Below are 26914 nucleotides of genomic sequence, written 5' to 3' on the forward strand. Positions count from 1 at the left end.
CACACCTGATTTCCCCGGAAGACAGACAGCGGCTGAGCCATGGACTCTCCGTGGGACAAGATGAGGTCCAGCATCCCGTCTCCATCGAAGTCAGTCACCACGCCCCCTGCAACAGCACAGATTTCAGTCTGGCCATTGGCCAGGAGACCAACAGGGGGAGGGCTCCGGACCTGGGCCAGTCCACGCCCCGAGTGTGAAGGAGAGAGCACAGCGCTGGGGCATGAAGGCTGGACCATGAAGTTCCTCTCCTAATAAAAGCTCGTGATAGGAATTTGTGGAAATCGGGCCGGGGTCCCTTTCCTTCCCCTGGACTTTTGCAAGGAGAGTGTGGGTGCAAACAACTTGGACGCTGAGGGCTTCTGTCTGGTCTGTTATACATAATATAGACACGTGCACAGTTTTTATCAATCTACCATGTGTTTGCATATACTGGTCTCCTTTTTGTCCTCACCACAACCCAGAGACATGAAGAAGGCACATGCAGTTATCCCCATTTCATGGGTGTGGAGAACAAGACCAAGAAGATGGAGCACCTTCTCCAAGACAATGGCAATGGCAGGGCCAGGTCTTAGGCCTCCTGATCCAGTGCTTTCTCTGCCACCAGCCTGAATGCCAGGAGGTGTCAGACTGCAGGACCCCCAGCCTCTCCTTTCCTTCCCCTCCCGGCACAGCATCAGCAGAGACACTACTGCCCATGGCTCCCCACGCCTGTGACCCCACAGCCCTGGGGCTGGGAGAATGGACATTTCCCTCCTCTGCTTCCGGCCTGGCACTCCCAGGCCCCTCCTTGCCCCTGCCCCGGGGATCTCAGCCTTCAGGGTGGGTGGGGACAGGACAAGCCCAGCTATGGGGCTGGCTGCATCATCCCTGCTAAGGGCAGCACTGAGCTGGGGGAGAGCAGGCTGGAGCCCTCAGGTGTCCTCACCTGTGCCCCGGCCTTCAGGCTCCAAGGCATCGCCAGGGTTGAGCTCCTCGATGAGGGGGTCACCGTGCTCCCTGCGGATGACGCTGCAGGAGAGGAGACAGGTAGTTCACAGAAGACCACACCTGGCAAAGCCCCAGTGGGCCCTCTGGACCTGGGAGTCCACTAAGTCCATTTTCCATGCTCTGAGCACCCCGAGACCCCGCTACCTGCACACCGACAGAGCTACTCTGCTCACAGACCCTGTCTACACCCTGGCTGTGCCTTTCCCGGGTTTTAATTTATGTTGGTAAATATTGATTTTTCCTTCTCTAATGGATGAATTATAGACAGCCTGGGGAAGGGCAGGTGATGGATGCAGAAGGGGCAGGGACGCAGCTACCTTCTACTGACCTTCACTTTCCTTCACGTGGCCCTGGGTTTTCGAGTTCTGGATGCTGCGCAGGGTCCCACCCCACCCCAATGCCACCTCCTCCATGCCCTCCCTGATTGTCTGGCTAGAAGCAGTGCCTTCCTGCTCTGCCTCTGTCACTTTCCTGGCCTCTATCACTTTCTGCCTCAGGTTGAAGCTCTGCATGAATGTATCTTATCTCCTCAGTTAGACTGAGTTCTTTGCAGGCTGGGACCATGTATTCTTCTTCTTTGCATCTCCTGCAGCATCTAACAGTGCCTGGTTCTCAGGAAGCTCCAAGTGCATGTCTGTGGCCTGCATGGAGGAATTTTGGAGGCAAAAGGGAGGGAAGGGTCCCTTTGGGTTGCTGGGGTTCTATTTTGCACTCTGAATCGTGGTAACATTTGCTGAAGACAAGTTCACTGTGAAAGTGCCACTCTTGCACTTTGAGCTGAATGCTGACGATGGCCTTGAGCCTCCTCTCCAATTTTTCTCCCTCGTTAGGGTCTTGCGGCCTTGGGTGCTCTGCCCTGGCTGTGTGGAGCAGTTTTGGGGTCAGGGTCAGGGAAGGACCAGGAGGGATCTATATCGCTCTCCCCACACATTGCAGGTGGGGCTTGTTGCTCAAATCACAGGGTCACCAGAGGGCTGTGCTGTAGCCAGTGGTTTCTTTAAGCAGGAGGCCAGGGTTCCCTGAGCTGGAGCTTCTGGGGGCTGGATGGCAGAGGGGGCTGGCAGAACTGCAGGGTGGGTGTAGGCTACAGCACGTACGTACCTGGGACGTGTCCTCTGTCCACACACGGCAACTGCACTGAGTACAACCCCGTGTGCAGCCTGGCCAGTGAGCAGCATGCCTGGCAGTGTGCATGCCTACTGCAGGTGTGCATGCCTCAGCCTGCTAGCACCCACGGTCCCTTTGGCCATTTGTGTCCTGTAACCTCTGTCACCACTGGGCAGAGACACCCTGGGGTTCAGGTGACAATGCAGTTAAGGGTTCCTCGGGGAGAAAGCCCAGAAGTTTGCAGAGCTGGGCAAACTCACCCAGATTTGGGCAACCAGGGCAGGCTTCTCTGAGGAAGGATCAACAGAGCTGAAACCAGAGTGATGTCCATGTCACTCAGAAGAGAAAGAGGGGCAGAGGGTGTGGGCAGCCCGAGAGTCCAGGCCCGGCCCAGCCCAGAACTGAAGGAAGCTCAGGGTGTCTGGCCCTGATGTGTAAACGGGGAAATGGAGAATGACAAGGCTGGGGACAAAGCCAGTCTACGGGATGTGTCAAAGAGAAGGTCGTGGTGGTGGGGGCTTCTAAGGGGTTTAAGTGGAAGACGGGTGTGGCCAGAATTGCATTTTCAACAGCGTGCTCTGTGGAACTGGGCACAGAATGGCAGCTAAGGGGCGGGAATGTGCAGGGGCGGAGCCACGGGGACAGATCAGCACATCAGGGGTGTAAGTGGTGCCACTACATACATCCCGCCTGGCCGGGGAGAGTCCTCGCTCCTGCCCGTGGCCCTGCCATTATTAACAGGGGCCCTGCATGCTTGCTTAGCCCCTGGTGTGGGCGATGAGCTCCCTGGTTTCCCAGGCATCAATGAAGGGCTCGTGGACTCAAGCCCAGCGAGGTTTTGCATCTCCAGGGACTCCTACAAGGAGCCCACCACGTTCATTTCAGCAATAGGTGAAAAGCCCGCTTGGTGTGGGGTAGGCGGGGGCTCAACTTCCAGAGTTGCCAGCTGAGTGGTGGCCCCAGCCACCTGCCACAGGGACTCGGGGCACAACTACGTATCTGGGAAGTGGCTTTCCTGCTGCTGCATGGAGGTGGACACACTGACCCACGGGGTGACCATGTGGTGGGGTGACCATGTGGTGACCATGTCTGTGGACAGCCTGGGCCAGCCTGCCCTCGGGATGGCCAGAGGGAGGCTGGGGCTTTGATGGAGGCCATGCGGGCAGGGGAGACGGCCTGGGTTCTCAGGTCACAGACACTCTCTGGTGCTCAGGGGACCTGGTGAGGGACACTTTATTAACCAGAGAAGGAAAGCAGTGTCTCTGTTAATGAGCAATTGATCTTCCGCAATTAATCTGGAAGTTGTGAATAAGCTTTTTGCGAGGCACCTAATTAGTAAATCTGGGGCCTTCGGGGGGTGATTACAGCCGGTCGGGATTGATGCTTTGTTAATAATTATATTTTAAAACACGCTTAGTCACAGCCCTTGCCTTTTATTAATAGTCGGGGGCCCTCCTGGGGGAGGGGGTGGGGTCTTGGGGAACTGAGCAGATAATGTGGCCCATTTCCTGCATCCAAGGCCCTGGGCCACCCTCCTCTCCCCACCTGGTCCTGAGGCCCATTAGCATGTTTCAGGCCATCTCAGGCCACATGGGTCCTGAGGTTTGTTCCCCAACAGCAGCTCTCCAACCTCAATGTGCTAAGAATCACCTCATGCCTAGCATATGCGTTAAAAAGACAGATGTCTGGGCCTCAACCCTGGAGATTCAGACCTGGGAGATCTGGGCTGGCCTAGGGATTCTGTATTTTAAATACGCACTCCAGGTGGTTCTGATACCAGTGGTCTCTGGGCTCCAATTAGAGAAGTGCTGCCTTGGAAAATCTAACCCCTCCTCCTTACATGCAATGCTCAGATGCGTCCACTCTTGTCCACCACTAATTGTCTCATCCAACATTTCCCAAAGGATATTTTGCAGAGCACCAATCCCAAAAGCAGAATCTCTGAAGGCAGGGCCCTGTGGTCAAATCTATTTGGAATACTCCATCCACCTCTCAGAGCGTAAGATACTCACGGTCATGTTAAGGTTCTGAGAAGTCCTGTAGTCAATACACCTGTCTTGGCTTCATCCAGGTGTACCCAAAGAGATTTGGCTTGGGACCCCTTTGGATGGTAGAGTGGAACCTGGCTTCTGTATACACTTTGCCCAGGTCCACCCTCCCCCCCCCATTTCCACCCTCTGCTAACAGCAGGGAGCCAGTTTCCTGCCTGGGATTCTCCATCCAGTCTCTCAACTTCTTACTCAATTCCTGTCCTTCCCTCTTCTAAGCTCCTTCTTCGGGGGACCTGCATCCTCCCTCCCTTTGGAGCTCCTCTTCTGAGTCCTAAACCTTCCTCCCTGACCCCACTGCGAAGGGTGAGTAGCCACAAGCTCGGCTGAAGCATCTACCGGAAGAGGCGGTTGGCTGAGGAGCTGCGGTGGGCGAAGTTGTTGAAGAAGACCTCCAGCTCCTGGTCATTGTCAAAGTCAGCGGCGATGACTGTGCGGACAGGGGAGGGCATGGAGAACTTGGGCGAGGCGATGTCCTGGGGGAGAGAGGGCTGCAGGTCAGTGGGCAGAGTGGGTCAGAGGCCAACTTCCACCACCCCTGTGTGTGCGTGCCTGTTTGTGTGCAAAGATAAAAACCCAAGCTAGCACATCCTCTATCATCTTTCTTGTAAGGGCCCCAGGGTGCTGTGTTTAGGACCACATGAACCCCAGGCTGCTTGTAGGAGACAAGGAGGTAAGAGGAACAGTCCATATTCACACCAGGGAAGTGCCTTGCTGTTCCCTGGTCAGGACCACACGTGGCCCTCCCATCGGTCACTTGAGGCAGGGCTGACATGAGCATTCCCATTTCACAGGCAAGGTAACTGAGTCCTGGAGAGGAAGGAAATTACCCATTGTTGTAGCTAATGAGCAGGGCCACTGCCAGGCTCTGACTCTAGATGCTAGGCCCTTTCTAGTACGTGCCCGTCCTCTTCCACAGCCAGAGGCACAGGCTGGGTGGAACCTAGGAAGTCCTGTGCATTGAATCCAGGCCTCTTTGCTGACTTGCTGTGTGATCTCAGGCAAGTTACTTAACCCCTCAGATCTCACCTTCCTCCTTAGTAACACGGGGATAAGTAATAGCTGCTCAGGCTGTGAGGACTGCATGTAAAGAGCTTGGCAGAGTGGGCTCAAGATGAATCCCGAGGGGTCTGTCCTGGCCTCTCCCCTGCAGTCAGCCTCATGGAAAGCGGCAGAAGTGGCCTTCAGCTGGGTATTGCTGCCTCTATTACCTTTATTCTTGGAGTCTTTTGATTTTTTTTTTTTTCCTTGAGACATCCACTTTGGGACTTGCAGTATCAGATACCTCTGCCCAGGGCTCATGAGGAGACCCCAGACCCAGGATAGCCCAGCAGGGACCTCGAAGTGCTGACAGGGCCTTGGTGGACCTGGCAAAGGGTCCCATGTATGGGACTTTTAAATAGAAGAAGAGCTGTGTCAGGAGACCTTTTTTTTTCTGAACAGAATATCCATTCCAGGTGGGTTTGTCACTTAAAGACTTAGGAACCTGTCTAAATCCCAGGGCCCATGTGGGGTGAACTGGGAAGGGCACATGGGGGCTTCTTGGGGTGGCCCCCTGCCCCTTGGCTCCAGGCCTCCTACTTCAGGCCCTCTCCCCTGGTGGCAGGAACGAGCTGCTTGCTCTGGGTTGCCCAGGGAGGGAGGCTGTCCCAATCAATACAGTCACGAGGCTGATTGAGAGCCTGGCCAGCTGTCGAGGGTGGGCTGAACAGGGTCATGAGAGCTGGTAACAAAGAGACTTCAGGACCTTGAAGTTGTTATTATTCTGTCGATTCTGTAAAAATGGAAACCTACATAGGCCCCTTGGGGTTGCCCCAGCTGGATGCCTGGGCTTCCAAGATAATGTATGTAAGATGCTTAGCACAGCTCCTGGCACACAGAAGGCACTTGATAAATGGGGCCTCTATTATTATTATTGTTATTGCTCCTGTGAGCTCTGGGCTGGGCTGTCGAGAGGGTTGGTTGACATTTGGGGCTGGATCACTCTTTGTTGCAGACTCTCAGGTGCCTCATAGGATGTTTAGCAGCACCCAGTCCTCTGCACGTGAGATGCCAGTAGCACCCGATCCCACCTGTGACAACTGATAATGTCCCTGGACATCATCAAATGTCCTGGGGTGGGGACAAAATCACCCCTGGTTGAGAACTGAGTTAGAATAAAAAGCTGAACAGAGATGAAAATCACCCAGGATCCTAGGATCAGCTGTCCCAAGTTCAGGGTGTCCCTCCTCCCCACCCAGACAGCCTGGGTCTCACGCCTCTGTAGGGAGAAAGCGGCTGGACCTGAACACGCTGAGGTGGCTACCTTCAGAGAGGGGGCTTGTGGTGGCCCCTCAGAGAGAAGGTCCCTGGAGACTTCTCTGGGACCATCAAGTTTCTTGCTCCCTTGGGGGCTTTTGGCAATACTACATACCTCCAGAGCCATCCTGACTTCTGGAGAGCATCTCTAACCGTCCCATGCCCTGCATCACCTTCTCTGAGAAAGGCCCAATCTCAAGCTCATTAGCCTGGTGGCACTTCCCTTCCTGCCACCGAACAGTCTTTCTGAGGAATTCTCGGCATCACAGACCATTGATAGCTCAGAGAGGGGGCACAGAGAGGGGTCTGACAACACCTTGCCCACCACCTGCTGTTTGGCCAGAGGGGGCAGCTGTTGGGAGCTCTGTGACCTCAACCTACACTGACCTCACTACCACTGTACCCTTGGCCTGAGCCTCAATTTGAAATGCTCAGGCCCAGGCTATGGGAGAAGCGCTCCCAATTCAGACAACGAAACCCCTCTCATGGGGCCTTTGCCCTGACCCACCTTGGGGGCTGCTCTCTCTCCTCTGTTAATGATCATGCTCTGGACACTATGGACAGCATAGCAGCCCCGGCTGGCCAGATGTCACCTTCGCTGTGGCCACCCTGCCCCCAGGCTCTGCAGAGCCTGCTCACCCTGGTGGGAGTCACGGGCGGATAGAGGGTGGGGAAGTGGGGGAGAGGCCCCTTCTTACCCGAAAGCGGACCTTCCCATGGGCGCTCATCTGCAGGTAGAGGCGGTGGGGGCCGTTCCAGTTGCCATAGACTATGTCCACTTTGCCATCACGGTTGAAGTCCGCCAGGGCGACTCCACGCCCGTGCTGGTGGGGGTCGTCCACACCTAGGAGGAAAGGCAGGAGCCCTCAGGGGCAGCCCTGTAGGTTCCACAGACACTCGCCTTGTCGGGGGTCGGGGGTGGTGGTGGGGGGGGCGTGGAGAACAACCAGGGAGGATGAACCTCATTGTGTCCTGATTCCTCCACAAGGGTAGAAGCAGGGAAGCCGTCTTGTTGCAGAGAGAACCAGAGACTTGTTTTCAGGATGCCTTTGCCCTGAAAGTACTACTTTTAACTTGGTTTTGGGGTAGCATGACTTTGGGGAAGGAGACTTGTGGAGATCCTGGAGGACTTAAAGCCTTCCCCAGACACCCCTGACTTGGGGATACATTGAGTTGATCATCACTCTTTTGCTTAAATCTCAATGATTCTCCAGTGCTCTTGAGTCAAGTTCAAATTCCTGCCCACCTTATCTGTCTTTATCTCGCCTTCCTCACAAGCACCAGTCATACAGGATTCCTTTCATTCCTCAAATGAACCAAGCTCTTTTCAGCTTCTGGGCCTTTGCTCCAGCTGGTCTCTTCTCCTAGAATGCTCTTTCCCCAGCTCATGGTTGCCTGGCTCCTTGTTTCTCTTCTGCTCTCAGCTATAATGTCACCTCCTCAGGAAAGCCTTCCCTGATCACTCCCATAAAAACAGCCCCTCCCACCCACCCTGCTATTCATCCCAGCAGCCTCCCGTTCTCCTCCGTTGTGCGGATCACAGGTGCAATTATGTTCCATTGCAGGGTCCAGTTTTTCTACTAGACCTTCTGCTCCATGAGGTCAGGGTCTGTCTTCTTGTTCATCTGTGTTTCCATAGCATCTATCTCAGTGTCTGTGGTGATCTGGCAGTTTTCTGTAAATACTTACTGAATGAAGAGACATAAATAATTTGACAGAAGGCAATTGGGGACTTGGGTGACAGCAGAGGAAATAACTGCTCCGTGACTGAGAAAACCACAGTTCGCCTTGTGAGATCTGCGGGGGAAGCTTGTGTGTCCAGTGTCACCTGTCTGCGCTGGGCCTGCATCTGCCAGGGGCCAGTGGGACTGAGCTGATCCTCGGGGAGGACAGAGAGTGGCTTTGCCCAGAGGGGTGGCCTGACCGCCTGGCTGCCCCTGGCAGACACGATCCCTCAAGCCAAGTGCATAGCTGAGAGGCAGGAGAGGCCAGCTCTAAACACCCATGCTGAGTCTTCTGGAGGACAAACTGCCATTGGCAGGTGAAATGATAGTATGATGGGGGATGGGGATCACGGACCCAGGACCCAGGTAGCTCTTGCCAGCTGTGAACATGGAGATCTGAGATGCGGGCCAGGAGAAGGCAAGGTGGGATCTGCCCTGGGAGCCTTAGGGGCTGATCACCCTCTTGGGGGAGGGAAGGATTTGGAGAATGGGTGGGGGTCGGGCAGAAGAGGCAGGGAGACCCAGGCTTGAGAAAGAGGGCTTGCAAAAGAATGGGGGCAACCCCCAACCTCTAGGATTAATATCTCATTAATTCTCCATAAAATGTCCCAGCTCTAATGTTGGTGGCCTTCTGCGTTGCCCCATTTCTCTCCTATCTACGAGGCACCTTGACAAGGAGTTGGTTCCCTTTCACGGGAATAACCGGTGCCAGGCTGCACTTCACAGCAGCATCTGTTTGGGTGATGAATGCCCTCTTGACATGTCTTGTTAAACCCCTGCAATCACTCTGACTTTCAATTACGGGCCTAGCACCTTTCCTCCCTCTTCCCGCCTGATACCTTCCCCCACTCCAACTTGTTCGTTCACCTCTGCTTCCATCTCTTTAACACCTTATCAAGTCCTCTCGGTTTACTCCACCACCACCTCCCCTTCATTTATGATTTCTCAGCAATGAGAAAATTTGCTGCCGGAGTGTACAGCAGGTGAGCTGGGTAGGAAGACAGGCCGGGGAGCTGCCTCCACCTTTAGCTTTGCCCGGAGAAGGAGACAAGGGGAGCTGATCGGCTGCAAGGATGCGTTGGTGGGGTGTTCAAAATGGGAACTCTGGAGCAGAGCGCTGGAAGGGCAGTTAAGTCACAGAGAATGGATTGGTACCTGCTCAGGGATTGGATGCTAGCTGTCAGCACTAGCTGGAGCTTGTAGGACCTTTGATCTATGTGTCTACATCCCCGCTCACCTCTTCTCCTGGAGACTGGAGCTTGTCTCTATACTGCCGAGAGGAGGAGAAATCAAACCTCCCATTCCTGGGCAAGGCGAGTGGGGGGAGGTACCAGGTGGGGAGAAGTAGTTGAAGGGCAGACTGATTACGTCCACAAGCTTTTATTATGTGTCCCAGTCCTTGTAGACACAGACAGATGGTTATAGTGGTGTAGGAGCCTGAGTGAGTGGTACCCGCAAGGGCAGTGGGAACACAGAGGAGGGGGGTGCAGTCTCGGCCAGGCAGCACGTAGGGAGGCTGGAAAGGCTTCACAGACAATATCTGAAAGAGTATTGAGGGACCAATAGAAGTTCTGCAGGTAGAGAAGGGGGACAGGGCACTTCAGGTAGAGAGAACTGGCAGGTGCAAAGGCCCTAGGGCAGAGGACAGATGAGCTCAAAGGGAGGAAGGGAAGCAGGGCTGGGAGCCTGATACTACTTTGGGTGGATTTTACTTTGCTTCTTCTTATAGCTATTCATTTACTTGTCTCTTTCCCCCTCTAGATCCTCAGTGCCTTGTATATGGGGGGTGAGAGTGGGGTAGGGTGATCTTACTCAAGTCAGGGTCCCCAGCTCTTAGCACCAGCCTGACACTTAGCAGGGGCTCAATTACTGGTCACTAGATTGAGCTGAATGTTTAAGATGGATGTGGGATTAGAGGTGACATGCAACTTTAGCTGTGCAGACGGTGACTCGTTCTCTCTCCCTGGGGCCTGTGGGGCCTGGAGGGAGCAGGGCAGCTCAGACTCCCCTGTGGGTGGGGGTGGGGGGCACAGGGCAGAGGCTGCACTCACCAGCGCTGGCCGCAGCATCCACGAAAGTGCCGTCACCCCGGTTGTGGAAGAGGAAGTTGGGCCCGTTCTCATTGTCGCAGAAGATATCCGAGGCACTGCTGCTGAGGATGGGGCCCACGCTGACGCCCCGGCCCCCTGGAGAGAACATTGACCTTCAGTAAGTGGAAGAATCAAAGCCCCAGGCCCCCGTAGAGGATGGGGGAGGCCTTGGAGGCAGGCGGGGAGCCCTAGAGAAGCTGCAATGGTGATGCCCCAAGGAGCCTGGGGAAGGGGGATTCTGATATTTATGATGCTTCTTGGAGCCCAGATCTGGGCTCATGGTTCCATAAACCGACATGGTGGGTGGCTGCACTGCTGGTGAGGCAAGTGAGGAGCAAGACAGGGTCACTTACTGCCCATGGAATGAGTCCATGAGTTGAGGAACACAGGCCACCATGCAGAGCTTTCCCTTCCCTTCGGTGACTGAATTCTACTCCTAAACTCACCTCTGCTGACAACATTTTGATTAAGTCACAGATTCCCTGACAGCCCCCTGCCTTACCCTGATTGCATGTATGCTGGTCAAGATACTGGGTGTGTTCCCATCCTAAGGACCTAGAGAAATAGGTTCCAGGCACAGGTACAAGGATGCCTCCTTTGCTTTGACTGATGTAGGAAACAAATGTGAGTACCTGCCTGTCTGTCCATCAACAGGGATGCTGAATGGATTACAGTGCATCCATATGACGGCCAGTCTGCAGCTGCTAAAAAGACTGTGTAGATCCATAATATTGACTTGGAGGAATGCCCATGACATATTGTTAAATGAAAAAGCAATTTGCCAAGTAATGGTATCATATGATCCTGTTTTTATTTTTCAAAAGGAAAACAAATGATATTCCTGAATATATGTTTGTGCAAACTTGTTCTTGAGTTTTGGGAAAAGTGGGGAAGGCCACACCCTGAGCTGTTCACACTGGCTGCCTTTTTTGGGGAATGTCTGTATTGTTTGGCTTATTGCAACAAGAATTGCTTCTGCAGTTTGAAAGGAAAAAATCCAATAAAGTGTATATTTTTTAAGGAAAAAAAGAAAGAAAACCAGCTCTATGTTAGGGTTTGAAGTGCCCAAGATCGATGTGGACATGTCACCAAGTCCAATCTTAAGATATCTTGAACAAACCACCCCCAACCAATGATTTTCAAATAAAGCCCTGAAAGCCTTCCCTCTGCCCCACCCCCACCCCAAGTTCAGGGCGGCAAATAGTGTGACCACAACCAGGATGTGGGTTCTAGTCCCAGCTTGGCTTTTTTGACCTCGGGCAATTCATGTTACCTGGTTAACCTCAGTATTCTCATCTATAAAATGCAGATAGTGTGACCTGCCTTTTCTCTTTCAGGCCTTTTGAGAGGATCAAATGAGGTGAGAAAACTAAGAGGATCAAATGATGGGAAAGGTCTCTGTGAGCCCTACAACCTTGCTACTCAGAGTCAGGTCCATGGACCAGTTGCAGGCGTGTCACCTGTGAGCTTGTCAGAGATGCAAAATCTCAGGTGCCTACTCACCCAATCAGGACCTGCATTCTAACAGTATCCCCGGGTGGTTTATGTGCATGGGAAAGTTTGGAAAGTACCACTTTGAAGGGCTGTTCAGTACAATAACAGCAGTTTATTAGGGCACTCAGAAGAATGTGATTTAAAAAAAATAAATAAATGAGAGCTCAGTGGACCTGACTGATGCTGGGTCAAGCTCCCTCATTAGCCCACCTCCAGACAAGGCAGAGGTTTCCACTATGGATGATGTGAAGAACTGACTCATTTGAAAAGACCCTGATGCTGGGAAAGATCGAAGGCGGTAGGAGAAGGGGACAACAGAGGATGAGATGGTTAGATGGCATCACCGACTTGATGGACATGAGTTTGAGTAAGCTCCAGGAGTTGGTGATGGCCAGGGAAGCCTGGCATGCTGCAGTCCATGGGGCTGCAAAGAGTCAGACATGACTGAGTGACTAAACTGAATTGAATTTGGGATGGAGGTTCTCTTGGTCTCCAGGCCCTTCTCTTCTCTGAGATTTGTCCTTGGAGGAAATCATGGGACCTTTCTCACCTGTGGAGCCTGACCACCAGGGGCCAGCTTTGGGGGCAGGGGAACAAACTGGGGCAAATGGCATTGCTACAGGGGTCATTGTAGGGCTCCTTGTTAACACATTCTGGGCCCTGTGCCTCCCGACTCCTCCCAGGTAATCTAATTAACTCTCAAGGAGAGCCCAAGCCTCGTGAAAACAGAGTCATTGAATCCACAATGCTTCTAGGAAGTGTCATCCAAGTTGCACAGGGCAGGCATTTTCACTAGGAGAGCCATGCATGGGGCTTTCAGATGCTTTTCTTTTCCTAAGTCAGCAGGAAGGGTGTTAGGCTACTACCTGGGCACCTCTTCTGCCCATTCAAGGAGTTGCCGCTAAGTGGTTGCTGGTCCTGCCCTTGTCTTGCCAGACTCCAGCCCAGGAGCAGGCTTCGGTGAGAAATCCTCCATCTTGTCTGGACCCCCAACAATTCCAGGTGGGGCTCCAGGACTTGCTGCCCTGCAACTCCATCCTTTTTCCCCCGCTCCAGCATCCTCCAATTTCCTCTCTGCCTCTGATTCCCAAGCTGTGACACATTCCCTTCATTTTCTCCAAAGCAGGTTATTTCCCTCTTGGACAAATTTCTAAATCTTTCTAATTAACTAATTGGGTTGGGTTGAAGCCTTGCACCATTTGTAACCTGTAATTACTAGAAAATTGCCATGGTAACCACACTACTAATTAGTGACAATTTATTGCCATGGCAACTGGACCATAACAGAGATGTTACCCACAACTCCTTCTTGGCAAGTTCACCACACAGTTGGGGAGCAGGTGAGTCGACAGTTGGGGAGCTAGCCTCCTGGGCACCAGCTGTAGCAGACTCAGGATGGAGGGTCTAAGGGGATATGAAGCAGGGGCAGCCAGGTACCTGTACCCCTCTCTGAGGCTGAAAGGGGAACTCTACTCCCAGGTCCATCGTGTATGGGCTCTTCGGACCAATAAAGTCCATCCATCTTAAGTGTAGCCTGACCCTCCCACTCCATGCCCGGTCAATGACAGAGGCCCGTTATTCAGCAAGTATCTTGCCTAGACCTTGCTCTCTCCACTAGCTCTTTCCCTGACTTCTCCCCATCTTCTCTGTCTCACCCACCCTGTTTCGTGGCCTCTGAGGTTTAGCATACACCCTATGGGACTACCCCAGGGCAGTTAGGAACATCTTTATTCAGCCTTGGAAAATGATGTCCCAATAGGGAGTTAAACTCCACTTTACATCAATTAATTATTTTATACTTGAGGCCAGAATATTCTCTTGGGGGCATGTGGCTCTGCAGTTGGGGCTAGAAAGGCGCATTGGTGGTGGGAAAGATTGGGGGATGGTGGTCAGGAAGTTCGAGTTGTGTGACCTTGGGCATGTCACTGAGCCTTTCCAGGCATCTGGTTTCTCATCTATAACTTGAGACTGATAATAATAACCCCTTCTCAGGCTGTCATAAGTATTAAGTGAGCTGGTATTTGGAAGGTACTTTGGAAAACGTCAAGTGTCACAGATTCATTAGTGCCACTATTTCCCACCTGCTGGGAGAATAATCTCCCTTTATTTTGCCAACACTCTCAAGCTTCAGAGACCTCCTTGTTCTGCTGCTGAGTATGAATGCAGCTCCCTCCCCACCCCTCCCCGAAGGCTTCTCACTCTGCCCACTAGACTGGCTGGGAGAGAGGGTCACAGGGGAAAATGCTTCCCTCTTTCTCCAGTCAGTTTCAGGCACCCCCCTGATGGTCAGCTCCGTGGGTCTGAGCCCATGGGGCAAGCCTTGCTCACCCTTAAGAACTTCACCCCTAAACCTCTGAACCTTACACTTGGGAGATGCAGACCCAAGTCCAATTTAGGTGCAGAGGGCGTCAGAGGATGAGATGGCTGGATGGCATCACTGCTTCAATGGATGTGAACTTGGGCAAACTCTAGGAGATGGTGAGGGACAGGAAGGTCTGGCGTGCCGCAGTCCACTGGGGTCGCAAAGAGTCGGACAAGACTGGGCGACTGAACAACAATAATCCATCTCTCAAACCACATGAGGGCAGCCCTCATGGCTGAGGGTAGGGAAGGGAAAGAGGGGTTGTAGGAAGTTGGGGGCTTGCTGCTCCACCACCCCAAACAGTACAGCAGAGGGCCGGGATGAAGAGGTGCACGATTCGCTGTGCCAAGGAAGAGCCCCCAGGGTCTGCCTGGAGCGGCAGGAACTTGGGGAGTGTGCCCGCCAGGCCTTGGTCTCCCTCCCTGCGAAATGGTGTGGGGGTGGGCTGAGAAGGTCTCCAAGGCTCCTTCCAGCTCTACTTTTCAGGGCATCCTTCAAGCCGGACCTCAGGATAATTGTGGCTGGGAGTGGATTCCTGGGCCCATTCAGTCCGCACCATGGAGGCTCTGCAGTGAGGCTGTCAGACAGGGAACTTGGACCTGTGGGATTATTCTGCTGATTAATAATTCCAGTGGATGCTAAGGCCTGCAGGCTGCCAAGAACACCCAAGATATTAAAAGAGTAGCAAAGCAGTGGAACATGAAGGGGTGGAGGAATGAATAGTGTGTGTGTGTGTGTGTGTGTGTGTTGAACAGGTGTGAGAAGGGCAGGATGGTAACAGCCCAAATTTCCTGAAGCTTCTAACACAATAATACTGTGTTGGTGCTGGTGTTGCTACTGCTGACCCTGTGACCCAGGTGCTGGGGAGTGTTCCGAGTGTGCCAGTATAGAGGGTGTTAGACAAGGATATTCCCACTCGTCCCTAATCCCTCCAGCCAGTCCTTGCAGAAGATTGAGGGGGTGGGGAGGGGCAGGAGGACAGCCTCCATCACGTGTCTGCTGGGTGGGGATTTTCAAACCTTGGGCACCTGGTGGGTGCAGGAGGGAAGTCCTTCTTCTCTTTATGCTCCCTTGCCCTGCCCCCAGGCAGGGCTGGAAGAACCTATTTCAGAAGAGAGGACAGGAAAAGGAGGGGCAGGAAGAGATGCTGTGTGGTTCAGTCCTGTGTCCTAGGTTTTGTGTGATTCACCTCACCTCACCATTTTCTAGGTAAGGAAACCGAAGCTCACAGAGGTATAATCTCAGCTAAGGGGCAATGGATCATAGCTGAAACCCATGCCTGAGTGACTCCAGAGCCACCCTCTTCCCATAGGGCACTCTCAAACATTTCTACTCGAGTTCCCTCTCCGTAGAAGAGGGGTCTGTACTCCTGATAAGGCCCCAGAATGGCCAGCCATAATAAGCTTGACATTAAAAAAAAAAACCTCAGTTGTCTTAGCTGAAGAAAATGCATACCAAGATTGCATTTGTATTCTGTAATACATCTGTGCTTGCTTTAAATAAAAAAAAACAATGTCCCTTCTTGTCAATCATCTAATGCATCTGACACTCTGTGTTGGCTGGGGCTTTGGGTACCCCTGGTAGGCCTGTGGTTGCACTCCCTGGGGGTCCCAGGCCCTGGCTGAGGAGTCTGTCACTCTCGCCTTGCCTGTCCCCAGCTGACACATTTGGCTGCACTCCCACTGAAAGGCTAGCACCCGCCTGGGAACCCGGGAGGCTCTGAGGTCCCCAGGCTACCGCCCCTTCTCTGGAGCTGGCTGGTGGGGATCCGCCAGAAGGCCTCAGCTGGGCTTTAGGCATCTCTGTCTCCTCCAATAATGACTTTCTATAAATCAGATCTGCCCGCTGCTTTGTTCTACACTGCTCCCAGCCAACAGCAAAACTCTCTACCCAACATCATAAATCCACCTTCATTTTCTTTCCAAATTTCTTTTAAGGCTTCTTTAATCACCACCTTGCAGCCTGGACGGATGCTCCCTAAAAGGGTGAGGCCAAATCGCAGAGGTCCTGGGAGGAAGTAGAGGTGGGGAGGCAGGGTCCAGAAGGAAGAAGGGAGAATAGAGGGATTCCAGTGGGAATAGGGCTAAAGATGCCCACACCTGTGCCCTGGAGGACACGCCGGGGAGACACGTGGAGAAAACCTCCAGGGCAGGGGCTGGTCCTACTTGCTTTGTGCTTCCCCTCTATGTTCAGACAGTAAAGAATTCACCTGCAGTGTGGGAGACCTGGGTTCCATCCACGGATTGGGAAGATCCACTGGAGGAAGGCATGGCAACCCACTCCAGTATTCTTGCTTGGAGAATCCCCATGGACAGAGGAGCCTGGCAGGCTACAGCCCATGGGGTCCCAAAGCGTCAGACACAACTAAGCAACAAAGCACATGGCTGTGCTCCCTACATTCGGGAAATGACCAGCATCCCTCTGTCAGAACCCCAGAGGAGGGTGTTGATGTCCGCCACACTTGTGGGTACTGTGTGCCAGGCCCTGTGCCAGGCATGCCTATGTTTACCTCTTTTAACATTCCCAGTTTGCAGGCAAGAAAACTGAGGCCCAGAGAGGTTAATAAGTTGCTCTCTCTTGCCTGGGCAGGAGGACATGGTGGAAGCAAGATCTGCACCCAGCACTCTGGCTCCAGACCCTGGCTACCTAGCAGTTCTGCTAGAGGGCTAATTCAAGGTGCTCAGAGAGGCCTGGGGACATGTCTGAGATCGTTGGGGGGCCATAGAGGCGGCTGCAAAACTTTTGGTCCTCTTGAGTTCCTGACAGGCCCTCGGCCATGGGGAGAACTAGTTCTTAGGATTCCCATGCAGGGCAGTTCAGGCTACAAGAGGCTGCGGGCAGCTGGGGAAGCTAGGAGGACCAGGAACCGCCAGGGAGTGGTCTTGCCGCTGCTCAACTCTGCAAGGGAGGCTCGGGCAGCGCCGCCCTCCAGGGACCCTCGAGTCCCCCGAGAGCGGGCGCGCTGGCCGCTAGATGGCACTGTGACCCAGCAGAGCGGCGGCCGGCGGCGGAATCGGGAGTCTGGAGAGGATGCCTCCCCTCCCCCTCCCGCGGAGCCCGACAGCCCGGTGTGGGCTTCGCCATTGCCCGCCCTGCAGCCCGGGATGCCCGGGCCAACCCCTCTGCTTCCCTGAGCAGCCCAGGCCAGGCAGCTGTTTCAATCAGAAAAACCGGGAGTCGCAATTAAAGTCCAGAGGGCCAATCCGTGGGGCTGCTTTTCTGGTGGGTGCGCCTCTTCCTTCTTCACCAGCCCCTCCTGTCTTGCAGGCTGGAGCAGGATTCTCAAGTTGGAGGTCGTTTGAAAGGTCAGCTGATTCTGGTAGGTGAGGCATCAGCGGCTGGGGCTGTAAGTGCTAGTGTCTCTGCAAACCTCCTGTGTGACCTTGGGCAAGTCCTTTCTCCTCTCTGGACCTCGATTTGTTCTTTTGCAAACGGGCGGTCCTCTGTGGTCCATCCGGCAGATGGGTGTTGTGTGCCTTGGCTCCAGGGACATGCAGCTCTCTGACTGCGCAGCTGGCCGAGGCTTGCTTCCCTCCCAGCCTGTTCAGGCCCTGCTCCTCACTGTCTACATCTTTCCCAGGCCCCAGGGCACCCTCCTGGAGCTGAGCCTTGGCCATATGCCAGAGCCTTGGCAATCAGGTGGGGCTCTGGTGGTGGCCATTACCTTTGGGGTCCATTCCTGAGAGGGTGTCTGGGCTAGTTTTCCAGCCAGATGTCCATGTGTCGTGAACAGTGACTATGGGGGCTGCAGGGTAGCGCTGGGGGGCTTGGCGGGCAGGGAAAGGGGGGGCTGGGGAAGGCGGGCAGACAGAACAGTAAGTTGGTGGGCCAAATAGGTTCTTGTCAGCCAAATGGCTCTTGGAAATCTGCAGAGCTGCTCTAACGTGTCCTCTGGGCATGCCAGCTGCCCCGGCCTGCCTGCACGCTCCACAGAAACTGCTGTCCCTTCCTTGCGCTGTCCGGTCCCTCCAGTACAGCCTGGCACAGCTGCTGGGTGCCCCCATCCCCACCTGTGCTCCTCAGCTGTCTTGTCTTGGAGACATCCCTGGTTCTGTCTGCCCTCCTTCCCCACCCCTGGTTCTGCCAGCCCCCCTGCCAGCCCCGCCAGCGTGAACAATGTCCCCTCATGCTCGCACCCTGCTGCAACCTTATGAATTCTTTGATTCTGTGTACAGCCCTCGCTCCCAGACCTTGCCTCCCTTCCAGCTCATCATTTTCAAGTGCTTTCTCTCCCCAGCCCACCCTCCTTCTCCTGCAGATCAAGGCACTTAATTGCCAAGCCAGCCCAGTGCACAGAACTGGGAACTATTCAGAAAAATTGACTGTACAAGTCGAGGCTGAAGCTCCTGCATGTTTATTCCTTTTCCCAGGAAAACATGGTTTATTACTGACACTCAGCCTCTTTGCTGCTCGCTCCCATGCAGAGCTCTCGCACACTTTGATGGGGCTTGAGTCGTGTAAACTATTTTATTGTCTAGTCATTTGTTCCCACAAACTTTGTCAGACAGGTTAACATCAATCTCCCCCTTTCACTGAGGTGGAGGGCTGGCTAGAGAAAGGTATCGTAAACTCAGGGGAGGCCGTGACAACCCTTTCTGGGGAGGACTTTGAGATTATGCCACCACCCAGGTGGCTGAAGGCAGGGGAGTGGCCCAGATGACCCTTCAAGGATCCTTCCAGCCCTCCAGATTTGGAACCAGGTAGGCTGCCACTTGGAATTCTGTAGTGCCAGTTGGGACGGACATATCAGGAAGGTCGACCGCTCAGAGAATTTCTACATTCAAGGTGCAGGTAGGATGTCAATGAGGCCACAGTACACGTGAGAAGTTGTGTACAGCTCTGGCTTCCTGATTTTTGGCATCCTAAACAGGAACTAGATTGCTCTGCCATCAGCAGTCTATTGGCAGATTATCAGAGTTTAGTCAGCAGCCGTGCTGGAATTAGAAAAACAGCCTTCCCTAGAAAGATCTCCCTGTCAGAGACTCTGACAATAGGTCCCCCGTCCTGAAAGATGTGGGGGGAGCGTGCCTTAAAAAAAAAGTGCTGGAGAGGTTTGGGAATAAGAACACAATTCTTTGAGCTCAGTTAGCTGAGACGGGACCCAGCTGAAGCTTAGGGATTTAGCACTCAATTCCTGGCTGCTTATGTGTAAGTAAATAATTTCGTCTGCTGTTTGGCAATAAAAAATGCTTTAAATCTTCGCCTCTGTGATTTGTCAGTTTTCTCCTACAGAACCTGTTTGCCCATCACTTGGGTTACAGCAGGGAATGGGGTAAGGGGTTCCAAGGAGAGAAAAGATGCGATGATCTTCTGGGCTATGTCTGATGTCACCCACTGTGCCCGCCAAAGCCCACCCCACCAGATGTCCCATCATCTGGAGAGGCGGCCTTGGAGGAAGCCGTCTGTGGGTGGTGGGATAGAATAAAACCTTCACTCTCCCTCCCTAGGGACACAGATCCACCCTCTCCTGTGGTCTCTGATAAATTAGACTCAGCCTTGCAGGGCCTGAAGCCTAGCCCCAGCCCCCGGCCCCTCCAGCTCACAGCCCCACCCCACCCTCCGCCCCGTTCCACTCTGCCTACCTGTGTATTTGCTGACCCCAGCTTCAGCTGCTACATCTCTGAGCGCCAGGATGCCCCGGGAGAGGTCACTGGCCTCGGGGTCCATTTCGATGAGGGCGTCAGGGCCCACGTTACCGTAGGCATAGTTGGCGATGTAGATGGAGTAGCGTCCGGAGCCCTGAGCAGGCAGGGAAGGAGGGTCAGTGAGCAGGACCATCTGTGGGCCCGGAAGCAGATCCCACCTCCACTTACAGGACCGTAGCTCTTTCTCGGGGTTCGGGCTCCGCTCCTGGGGTCTGGCGTGCGTGACCTTGCACGACACAGCTCCAGAGGTGCTTTTTCACAGAGGCTACGAAGTGTGGGGTGCCCCCAGGGTCCTACAGCACAGCGCTTCCCCTTCTCTCCTGTTCCAGAAGAACATCCCTCCCTCTCCCCCACAATCACCTTTTTATAGACAATTTTCTAATGTGCCTCCCTCCAGCTGAGCTCTCTCCAGCTGCCAGCCAGGGTAGCTGCTCAATAAATATTTGCTGATTGATTGATCTACCAATTCCCATTATTCTCAGTCTCTCTCTCTCCCATTCAAGCTTGCTCTAGCCAAGATGACAAGCAAATTCCTGAGCCATCTCCCACCCCCACGCCCACCCCCACCCCATACTTTTTCACTCCTTAATTTGGATGGCACAAGAGGTTCGGCCACGCCAGGCTCCTCCTTCCCACTTCTACCCCCTTGCTTTTCCTGTACCAGAAAGAAATTGAATATTGCTTCTGCCTTTATAACAGTGTCTCAAATATATATATATATTTCCCCCTTTGCATCCAGGAGAAGCCCTGGGCACCAGTTCCTTGTTACTGTAGTCATTCTCCTCTCTAGTCCAAAACACGGCTGATGAAAGATTCTTTCCTGCCTGTTATTATAATGGTGTTATTTCTTCAATGGATGCTTTCTTTCCCCCAAGAGATCCACACAATTTCTCAATCAGTTTTCTAGCTTTCCTCTTATCCCTTGCAGCATTTCCCTCCAATTAATCAGACAGTACATCTTTCTTGAGCTCCAACGATGTGCAAGGTCCTGGGTTATAAATGTACTTCAGACAAAGTCTTTGTCCTTAGGTTGCTTATAGTCTGGCTTTAAGGAAGCTGACAAGCTACTGTATGGCACCGGGAACTGTACTCAATATTTTGTAATAACCTGTACGAGAAAAGAATCTAAAAAATATATATATATATATATGTATGTATAGATGAATCACTTTGCTGTATCCTGAAACTAACACAACATTGTAAATCAACTATACTTAAATAAAAAATAAAATTAAAAACAACAACAACAAAGGAAGCCATGAGCACAAGACAACCTGGGAGAAACAGCTGAATTTAAGACAGCACAGCGGGCCCTGTCACTGTCCTCTGTTCAGCCTTCTTTGCTTTCTTCTATTTCTTCCCCAGTGGTCCCATGAGAGCCCTCTCTCACCTAACTGGTCACTTTATCCCTTTGGAACCATTTTCTTTGGGGAAGTTGATTAAGAGCCACCTGGGGCTAACAGGTGGGTGAAGCAAGGAAGGTGCTCAGGCTCTCCTGGAGGAATCAGACGTGTCAGCAACTACAGGTCTGATTAAGAGTGGGTACAGGGTTTCCCCAGAAGAAGGGCTCCTAACCCAGAGGAAGGGCACCTGGCCATAGAAAGTTCAGAAAAGGTTTTCTAAGAGGAGTCTCGGCCAGCTGAAGTGGAGGGGAAAGAACCTTCCAGGCAGAGATGAGACAAAGAGTGATATATATCATATGTTGGGAAGCCGCAAACAGTTTGTTCAATGTTCCCAGAATATAAAACGCAAGATGTGGCATGTCGGGGCAGGAAACTGGAGAAGGTGGCAAAGCTGTTTATAAAGACTTTTCTGCCTCTTCATTTCTGGTTCTCTGGGTCTCTAGCCTGCTACCTGAATGATGTTGTAAAGCAGTGCATCAGTTTTGCATAGGGATCATGTGGGGATCTTGTGAAAATGCAGATTCTGATTCGGCTACCCGAGTCTTGTTACTCAAAACGGTCCCTGGGCCAACAGCATCAGTGTCACCTGGAAGCATATTAGAAATACGGACTCTCAGGTTCCAGCCCAGACCTGCCGAATCAGAATCTGCATTTTCAGAAGATCTCCACATGATCCCTATGCAAAACTGAAGCCTGAGTTGCACTGCTTTACGACATCACTTGTGGTTAGGGAGAACTTAGAAAGATTCTTGCCCATCCGAGGAGCTTGGTGTACGTGTGTGGAATGACTGGATGAAGGGTGAATGGATGGGGCCAAAGGGGAAAGTGCGCCTTTACCGTGATGCTGCCTGACCCTACCAGCTGTTCACAGTCTCATCGACAAATGGGCAATTAAGCCCAAATGAACTGAAATGCACTCTGCTAGAAATCAGGATATTTATAAAATGCGGTTATACCTAGTTCCTTACATCAGTGTATTGGGTTGACAAAACAGAAAAATTGTAGATGTGTTACAGTTATAGAAGACTGCAGAAATTCACATGTGAACTTGACCACAGTAATTGTGGGTGGGGGAGCTGATTCCAGGGGAAGGAAGATGTTTCTGCAGCTTTGGGTCCAGGGCAGTGGGACCCATCCTCTAGTCTACCTCAGAATCAACTGGCAGGAGGAAGGGGGCAGGGTGGTGGTGGCAGTGAAAGCGACATGGATGCTGGGTCCTATCCCCAGAGTTTCTGATTCAGGGGGTCTGGAGGGCGCCCTCAAATCTGCATTTCTAACAAGTTCCCAGGTAAAGCTGGTGCAGCTGTTTCAGGAACCACACCCTGAAAACCACTAGTCTAGGGCTGTCAGTCTGGATCCTAGTCCAAGCTCTGCCCCTAACTGGCTCTACGTCCTTGGGCAGGTTCCTCACCCACTTTGGCTGCACCTCCTCACGTGTTACATGGGAATTGTAGCCCCCCTGCTTCCTGGCAGGGTCGTTGAGAAGATGAAATGAGACAACGCATGTGAAAGGACTTTGAAAAGATAAAAATGCTATATAAACATGAGGCATAATCATTATCGATCAGGGAACGCTTCTTGTAAGAGATTGGCTTTGGGCTGGATCCAGAAAGGTGGATGAATGATGAGGCAGCTGAAGACGAAGGGCAGTAGTGTTCCAGGTTAGAGGCAGAGAACGGATGAGGGCTGAGAGGCGAGAGGGAGAGAACAGCACACTGTAGGGGTTGAGACTTTTACCTGGTGCAAAGCGCCCAAGCTTAGCACACATCAGAGTCACCTTTGGGCCTAGTTGAAACCCAGGCTGCTGAAACCCCACCCCCAGTGGTTCTGATGGATAGTCTGGAGGGTGGGGCCTGAGAACCCACATTTCTAACAACGCTGATGCTGTTGGTCCAGAGACCACCAATCAGGTACCCCAACAGCCCCAGCTAGGGACTGTAGGGCAAAGGCTGTAATAGAACCTGTGGTTAGAAATGTGTATTTGGTACAGGTTTACCCAAAGGCAAGGTAGCAGGGAGGTAAAAAGGTGTCTGATTATTTTCAACTAGGCAGGACTCAATCTCTGGCTTTGCCTGTCACTTGTTATATGGTGACAAGGTCAAGTTGCTTAAGTGCTAGAAGCCTTAGTTTCCCTATCTGTAAAATGGGGATAATGACAGCATTTACCTCATTGGCTTATTTGAAAATTCAATAAGATGGTGAATGGAAATCACTTAACAGAGAGCTTGGCACGGGGCTAGTTTAATAAGCATAATAGCTATTATTATTAATGTTTTGTTATGTTAATATTATATCCCTATTTTTACGATTGCTCTTGTGTTTTCCTGCACCACACTGCATCCCTGTCTCTCAGCTGCCACACTGGCCTTGACCTCTCCACAGTTCTCAGGCCTCGGGGGTTGCCAAGGTGGCGGCTGAACACAGACAGTAGCCCCTCTTCTGAGGGCAGACAGACCGTGGGGGCGCTTTCTAGTTCCCTGAGGCTGGGTCTGAGTAGGGAGTGAGCGAGCCGCTAAGTGCCTGCCTACTGTGCTTCATGCCAAAGTGTCTTTTTTCCCCCTTTTTTCTTTTTGCACTTCTGTCCTGTGGTTAAGTGCGTGGGTGTGTAGGTGACCTTGTTAGGACAGAGTGCGTCTCTCTGTGATTAACCTTCAGACCCTCCTACCGGTGCTGAGAAGGTTCCCACCTTAGCTGAGTGTGGGGCGCCCTGGTCATGAAGGGGCTAAGGAGACTAGAAGCCAGGAGGAGATGGAAGAGGCCTCTCAGAGGCCAGGCCTGGGGGCCCCTCCGCCCCCCAGATCCTCCCCGCTCCCTGGGGCTCTCATGGAGCCTCCTCCCCGTTTCCTCCCACCAGGCGGGAGTCCAGGTGGCACAGATTCAGGTCAGGGCTAAATGTGGCTTCACAGCGCAGCTTGGCTGCCCTTCTCAGCACCAGCTTGTTAAGAAATAAATATTTATACCTGGCACCTGCCTTTTCCCAAGGCCTGGAGGCCCCTGCTGTGAAGATTCACTCTGAATCCCCAACCCCCTTGATGCCATCTCCAATCCCGAACGAACGAGTTGGCCCCCTCGCCCCTGCTCCCAGAATGGGGGCCAGAGATGCTCCCCAGGATGCTGGGCAGCAGCTGGGTCCCTGATTTAGTGATGATGTTTTGTAAAAGCCAAGGAGGGGCGGCAGGGGAGCAGGTGACAGGAGGGATAAATCACCGCCACGCCACGCTCTGGCTCTGGCTGGGTTGTCTGGGATGCCCGGGCGGGGCCCCCTCACAGGACGGATGGTTGCAGCTGCTTCTTCCCTCCTCACTTGGCCTTTCTCCCCGACACTTTGAGTTGAGCACCCGTGTGCCGGGTGGACCAGCAGGGCAGGAAAGTATCAATGGTGCTTTGGATTAACTAAAGTACTTGTACATTCAGGCAACCCTCCGTTCATGAGCCCCTTTGCTATGCCTTCGTTTGTTCCATAAATATTTATGGGGGAGGGGGCCTGATGGCTCAATGCCTGGCACATAGTTGGCACTTCATAAATGAGTTGAGTTGAATTAACGAACACAAGGTTAAGAGCTGACAGATTCTGATTCATGTCTGAGCCACACCACCAATTCATTGTGGGTCCTCAGGCAGGTCCCTGCTCCACGCTGGGGTTCAGTGCCCTCCTCTGTCCAGTAGACACAAAGATGACAGCCCCTGGTTGCCGGGAGGGCCTCAGGGGAGAAAGGATATGAAAGTATGTTAGCACCTACTATGTGCAAGGCCCCATGGGAGTGGCCTTGAGCTCTGCCCTTGGGAGCCATGCTCTGTCTGGGGATGTCTACTGGGGCCCCCCTCCTGCCCATCACACTGCTGGTGCCTCCCTTCTCCCCAGGCCCCCACGTACCCCTGGACTCACCTTCCTGTCCACACAGGCCACAGAGCGCCCGGCAAAGAGGCTGGCCACGCCGCGGGCCACATTGACCTCGTCACTCAGGATGTCTTCCCAGCGGTTATTGCGGAACTTGAACAACTTGTCCGTGTACGTGGCCACCCCTGGAGAGAGGAGGGAAGAGAGGGCTGGTGGTCGGTGGGGTGCCTGTCCCAGGTGTTGGGGCCACAGGTGGTGGGTCACCTGCTGCACGGTGAATGCTCCTCACAGCCCTCAGGCAGTGGTGATCCCTCTCCTGGGGACACCCAGTTATTCTCAATTGAGAGAAGACACTGAAGCTTATGAAGATGGCCAGCCCAGGCCTCAGGAACTTTGGAAGATGTGTGACCGCTAGTGTGGGTCAGAGCTGATCCTCAATAGCAGGATCTCACAGTCTGCACCACACTTCTGTGGCATCAGGAGGGACATCCTGGGATCGCCAGTATTTCACATCCAGACTCAACCAAGACTGTCTCTGTTTTTCTAGGAGCTGCTCGCTGCATGCTCTGCTCAATCAGAGTCTGATGTTGGTCTCAGAAGAAATGGTCCCGGTCAGTGGGTGGGTCTCGAAATCCAGATGGAGGGCGGGGCTGGGAGTTGAGCTCTGACAGGGGTATCACCAATAGCCTGAGAAACCTGGATGGCAGTAGGGTCAGCACTCATGGGGCGAGGGTTAGTGGAGAGGCAACAGGCTCAGGCTGAGGGGAGCAGGTGATGCGGCAGCTAAAACTTGGGGTTTTGAGTAAACTGGCCTGAGTCTCAGGCTCGGTTCTACAGAGACTCTTCCAGATTTTAGTTGTTGACTGTGGGCAATTTGAGCCTCAGTTTCCTTATTTGGAAATGGGGATAACAATAATAATGACATTCCACTTTAATTCGAGGGATACATGAGATAACTCAGGTTAGAGGCTGAGCACAGCGCCCCTCCAGAGTTGGGGGTGGTCCTCGACAGAAATGACTATTCTGGTTTCATAGACGGGAGACCCTCTGAGGTGCTTCAGGGACTTCAGCCCTGCATTGCAGGGGTGTGTCGAGAGTGTCTCAGTGTGTGAGAGAGTGTGTAGGAATAAGCAGGAGTAAGTGGGTGTATGAGAACAAGAGTGTGAGTAAAAATGAGTGAGCATAAGTGTGAGATTGAGTGAGTGTGAGAATGAATGTGACAGTGAATGACAGGACAGTGAGTGCATGAGTGTGAGCATGTTTCGGTGAGGGCTATTTATGGAAGGGTCCTCAGGGGGCTCTGACTTGGGGGACAAAGGCTGCCCTCTGAGTGGCCTCACATGGGGCCCTCCTAAGACCACGGGGACCCACAGGGGAAGGTGCATTCTCTGCAGGGCCTGGACTTGACCCCAGGGACACTCGCCAGACTCTGGGGAGCTGGCAGGGGGACAGAGCCATGCCACCTGGCCTGACCCTCCCAGGCGTGCAGAGACCAGTTCCCATGAAGGGGAAGGCCCTTCCCTAGTGGAACGGGAGGCAGATCCAGGAGTCCTGCAGGTGTCTGTGGGTGGTGGGGGAGACCTGGGCTGAGGAGCTGAAGCCAGGGTTTGCCAGAGCTGCTGTGACTGGTGGGGGAATGCCCACTGGGGCTCCCAAGGGTCTGCACAGAGTTGCTGTGGCTGCTGGGGGCCCACTGGGGCTCCTGGGGGTCTGCCAGAGCTGCTATGGTTGGGGGTGGTGTCCACTGGGGCTCCCAAGGGTCTGCCAGAGCTGCCGTGGCCGGGGGTGGGTGCTCACTGGGGCTCCTGAGGAGCCCGATCAGGACAGAAGCACAGGTGTGGACTCGGCCCAAGCCCATGTCCAGCTCTGATTCCCATTTGTCCGAGCTAGTTCTTTATTCTCTTAGGGCCTTGGTTTC

The 26914-nt window shown here is 53.2% G+C and overlaps 1 protein-coding gene across 2 annotated transcripts in view; it reads right to left on the reverse strand.

The window, feature by feature from the left end:
- The window catches only part of CRTAC1 (cartilage acidic protein 1), a 153615-nt gene that overhangs the window by 17618 nt on the left and 109083 nt on the right, over nt 1-26914 (reverse strand). For both annotated transcript variants that reach the window (XM_061162328.1, XM_061162327.1), the window contains exons 4-10: nt 25045-25181; nt 19693-19849; nt 10216-10350; nt 7139-7284; nt 4482-4618; nt 926-1008; nt 6-106 (exon numbers count right to left, since the gene is read on the reverse strand). In XM_061162328.1, coding sequence (XP_061018311.1) covers nt 6-106; nt 926-1008; nt 4482-4618; nt 7139-7284; nt 10216-10350; nt 19693-19849; nt 25045-25181 — 896 coding nt within the window. The remainder of the gene's footprint in view (nt 1-5; nt 107-925; nt 1009-4481; nt 4619-7138; nt 7285-10215; nt 10351-19692; nt 19850-25044; nt 25182-26914) is intronic.

Source organism: Dama dama, chromosome 15 (genome assembly GCF_033118175.1).
Source record: "Dama dama isolate Ldn47 chromosome 15, ASM3311817v1, whole genome shotgun sequence".
Taxonomy (NCBI): domain Eukaryota; kingdom Metazoa; phylum Chordata; class Mammalia; order Artiodactyla; family Cervidae; genus Dama; species Dama dama.